The sequence below is a fragment of the Cephus cinctus genome, unplaced genomic scaffold, assembly GCF_000341935.2.
Source record: "Cephus cinctus unplaced genomic scaffold, Ccin1 Ccin1_scaffold0542, whole genome shotgun sequence".
In the NCBI taxonomy this organism is placed as follows: domain Eukaryota; kingdom Metazoa; phylum Arthropoda; class Insecta; order Hymenoptera; family Cephidae; genus Cephus; species Cephus cinctus.
In genome coordinates, this window is record NW_014333200.1 from 127,953 (window position 1) to 132,496 (window position 4,544).

The 4,544-nt window shown below is 32.7% G+C and overlaps 2 protein-coding genes across 5 annotated transcripts; both read left to right on the top strand.

The window, feature by feature from the left end:
• The first annotated feature begins 16 nt into the window (after positions 1 to 16).
• On the top strand, positions 17 to 4,446 carry LOC112493604 (methyltransferase-like 26). 4 transcript variants are annotated; one of them, XM_015741122.2, is made up of 4 exons: positions 17 to 154; positions 2,856 to 2,936; positions 3,004 to 3,058; positions 3,288 to 4,446. In XM_015741122.2, exons 2-4 carry the CDS (start codon positions 2,909 to 2,911, stop codon positions 3,925 to 3,927), a joined length of 723 nt encoding a protein of 240 aa, XP_015596608.1. In that variant the 5' UTR covers positions 17 to 154; positions 2,856 to 2,908; the 3' UTR covers positions 3,928 to 4,446. The 4 variants fall into 4 exon arrangements, with proteins under 4 accessions (XP_015596608.1, XP_015596612.1, XP_015596607.1 ...); XM_015741121.2 differs by lacking the exon at positions 17 to 154 and adding an exon at positions 292 to 425; XM_015741126.2 differs by lacking the exon at positions 3,004 to 3,058.
• Positions 120 to 2,671, top strand: LOC107268389 (dnaJ homolog subfamily C member 21). The gene is made up of 3 exons (XM_015741119.2): positions 120 to 154; positions 327 to 425; positions 584 to 2,671. The coding sequence occupies exon 3, from the start codon at positions 606 to 608 to the stop codon at positions 2,565 to 2,567; it is 1,962 nt and encodes a 653-aa protein (XP_015596605.1). The 5' UTR covers positions 120 to 154; positions 327 to 425; positions 584 to 605; the 3' UTR covers positions 2,568 to 2,671.
• Positions 4,447 to 4,544: the final 98 nt, after the last annotated feature.

Sequence of the window (4,544 nt, forward strand, 5' to 3'; positions counted from 1 at the left end):
TTGATGATATCTGCTAAAATCATTATCTGTGTAATTGTGAATATACATAAATATGCTGCATCAGCGGTACGTATAATGTGCAAAGTTTTGCGCAATGTACGACATTAGAATAACACATTCTGTACGGTACGCGGCGCTGTAATCGAACATTGTGGTAAGCACAAACTCTCTGTGCACGTTTGTTGCACAATTATTTGTATTTATAATTATAGATCACTTCTTGTGGCATTATTAAAGCTGTCAGAGATCACCTTTGATATTTTTGCAAAAGAAACTGATCGTGCTGTTAGTTGTTAAAGTATATTAATTTTTCATAACCTAAACAGATAATACAACGTACTGTGCATTTTACGTTGTTTTTATTTTTGACAAAACTCTCTGGGGCTGCGTACATGCAATATTGTACAGTAAAAGCCACGAACTCTGTATCCTTCCTTTATCGTATTTTTATTGCATAATACAACATCCTTAAATGTCTAACTATATTAATGAGTTAATTGTTTAAGTACAGAGTTATGACAGGGTTATATTTATTGTGCAATGTATAATTTATAAAGAATAGAATCCTAAACAAGTATATTAGTGCTCCATTTTAATTCAGTACGATGAAATGTCACTATGAGGTGCTAGGTGTAGCCCGTAATGCTACAGAAGATGACATTAAGAAATCTTATAGAAAATTAGCCCTCAGATGGCATCCTGATAAAAATCTCAGTAATCCTGATGAAGCCAAAGAACAGTTTCAATTGGTCCAACAAGCATGGGAAGTCTTAAGTGATCCACATGAACGAGCATGGTATGACAACCATCGTGATGCAATTTTGAAAGGAGGGATTGATGATAATTATAAGGATGACTCGATAGATTTGTTCCAATACTTTTCTTCTGGATGCTTTAAAGGATATGGTGATGATGACAAGGGTTTCTACACAGTTTACAGAACAGTATTTGAAAAACTAGCAGCGGAAGATGCTGAATTTTCTAAAGAAGGAGATTCAGATGAGGAAGTGCCAGGATTTGGGGATTCTACGAGTTCTTACGAAGATGTAGTTCATCAGTTCTATAGTTATTGGCAAAGTTATAGTACTAAACGTTCCTTTGCTTGGCTGGATCCATATGACATTCGTGATACTCCAAATAGAAGAGTTTTAAGACTTGTTGAGAAGGAAAACAAGAAAGTACGTGATAAAGCTAAACGTGAAAGAAACGAGCAAGTAAGGAACCTTGTAGCGTTTGTACGCAAACGTGACAAACGAGTACAAGCGCATGCTCAAAAGCTTGCAGAAAAAGCTAAAGAGAATGCTAAGAAGGCCCAGGAACGAAAACGACAGCAGCTACTGGAAAGACAGAAACAAATAAAAAATTCTTTAGTCTCTGAGTGGTCAACATTTTCCAATATTGAAACGGAACTGAAAGCTATCGAGGCAAATCTAGCTGCTGAGTTTGGTGAGGAGCTTTCTTCAGATAGTGATATTAACAACGATGATGAGATTGAGGATACAAATACGTTGTATTGTGTTGCATGTAATAAAATCTTCAAGACTCACAAGGCTTTTACGAATCATGAGAATTCAAAAAAGCACAAAGAGAACTTGGCCGCCATGAAGTCTTCCATGGTAAAGGATGATGAAGAATTCCAGAGTAATTCTGAAGAACATGATTCAGATTCAAAATCCGAATCAAAGGAAAAAGCTATGGAGGACCTGAAAGCCCAAGGTGTTAAACTGGCAACAGATCATGGAATTCCTGATTTTCTAATGTATCCTCAAAATGAACCATCTAATAACGATGATATCGTTACATCCGATGAAGAGAAAGTGTCTGATCCAGACTCTGATGTAATAACGGAACAAACTGAAACCGCAGGTCCTGTATTAGTAAATCCTAAATTAATGAAATCATTAAATGGAAAGAGTGAAAGGGATTCTGATGAAGAACTACTCTCGGATGAGGAAGAAGAGAAATATGTTAAGAAATCTAAAAAGCAAAAGAAAAAGAAAGGTAAAAATATACAAAAAGCAGTTGTCGAACATGATACCGATGAAGAACAAGACTTGGCTGATTTGGATATGGGATTATCAAAAAAACAGCGAAAAAAACAACAGCAACAAAAGGTGGCTTTGGATAGAATTAAGCAAAACGATCAAGAAAAGGCAGTAAAAAAAATGGAAGATATACAAGATGAGGATGACGATGATGAGAAAGTTCATGAAAACTTTAAAGCAAATGATGATGACAATAGGGGTTCTGAAAATTCTCATACTGATGGAATCATTTTGGAAAAAAGCAAAGGGAAGAAAGCAAAGGAAGCAAGAAGAGCACAGAAAAATTCTGGAGAAAATAAAGGAAAGCTAGAGAAGAATAAAAAGGACATCAATATAGAAGAAATCCGAGATGTGGAACATTGTTGCGTAACATGTAAAACTGAATTTTCTAGTAAAAACAAACTTTTTGAACATCTGAAAAAAACGGGACATTCTGTATATCTACCAAGTTCTACAAAATCCAAGAAAATCGTTGAAAAATCTACCAGACGAAAAGGAAAGCTAGAGAAAAGTAGTAATTAAAATACGGCACAGTGTAATTACTAGTTGTAATGAGAAACCTCGTGTAATTTATTATAACCGAATAGTTATTTGCAATTTTTACTTAATAAATAATGTACACTATATAATTCTGAAACAAATAGGTAAGTGCCGTCCGATATCGTATAAACAAACCATATATGAATCCGGTCTGCGCTTATGTATTTAGTATCTTCTTTTTCTTCCTAAGAATATTTTTCACAACATCAATCTCTATCAATAATTTTTCTTACAAATAGTCATCAATTCCTATTTCTTCTATATTTCCAGATTATTATTCAAATTTGACAGACTCACCAAGTTCTGTAACAAAAGGAATATGAATGTTATCCACTACGCAGCAACTCATAGGTGAGATAATCTATTAAACACCAAAAAATATGCATTATTCATTTCATACACTGAAAAAATGTTCTAGATATTAAAAGACTCGCTAAGAAGATAGGCTCTACCTTATTGGGAGCTGCAATACAGTATGTTCATCAATGTCAAAAATATATGTTGAAATTAAAATATTAATTTTGCAACTTAATTATTACAATCCAAAAGCGTGTACAATTGCAGTCTCCTGTTTTTAAATTGCTGGATAAAATACTGAAATATTAAGTTTTGTTTTCATACAATTCAGAGCACGTCGTATACAATAACGTTATGACAAAATAGACACAAATTTGTACTTATTGACTATGTATTTCATTGTAGTAATAGAACCAGTTCTATGGCTGCTCAAAAGCTGGTGTATCCTGCAGCAGACCGCAACAAGGAACCTATTTTATCTGTATTAAGACAATACATTCGAAGAGGATCGAATCAAAGTTTTTTAGAAATTGCTTCCGGTTCCGGTCAACATGTCGCATACTTTGCACCGCACTTTCCACAAGTAACATTTTATCCATCCGAATACGATGTTAAATTACTTGAAAGTATCTCAGCTCATTCCAATGGTATGCCTAATATTGAACCACCAATTAAAATCGATATCACAAAAGAGTTATATACCTGGGGAAATGGAACATTTAAAGAAAATAGTTTTGATTATATTTACAATGCAAATATGATGCATATTATGCCTTATGCAGGTACCATTGGCCTTTTTGAAAATTCTGGAAAACTTTTGAAATCCGATGGGTTACTGTTTACTTATGGTCCTTATGCAATCAATGGGAAAATTACACCCGAAAGTAATGTTAATTTTGACAAAACTTTGAAAATGCAAGATCCTGAATGGGGTCTGCGAGATGTTAAGCAATTGGAAAAATTGGCCAAAGAAAATGGAATACAGTTGGTAGAGATGGTAGATATGCCTGCTAATAATAAGACCATTATTTGGAAAAAATATTGATTTATCATTGATGATTCTGAGGATATGCAACTTGAAATTATTAATTTTGTTCTTCAACAATTTAGAAGCTTGAGCATTGACATGCATAATATATTTATAAAAAGAATATTAATCAGTATTTAAAGATAAAAAGAAAACTTCAATTATATTTATTCCTGATGTCGCACATCTTTTACATCACGCGTAGGTCACACATACTTAATCAGACATAAATTGCAATGTAACTTTGTAACGGGTAGAGATTTTTAAACTTAATTATAAAGAAACCAAAATTTCGTAGTATAAAGAGCATGTCTAAAATGAAATGTAGTAAAAAAAATCATTTATTCCAAAGTTTCATACTTCAGAAGAAAACGTCTCACGGAGAAAAACCGAAAAATTAGGGAACCGTATGTGTCACTTAAGAACATATGTAATAGTTTAAGGAGAACATTATTTTAATTGTAATTGTATATAATCAAAATTATGTATTTTAAGTATACTCCTTTGCAATAATAAAAATTATATACTCTTTTTAAATTTTAATAAAAATCATTTCTATGTCATTAGTAATCTCTTATTTTCTTTACATGATTTACTAGATTTATAAATCCAAAATGGTGTATGCATTACCTTTA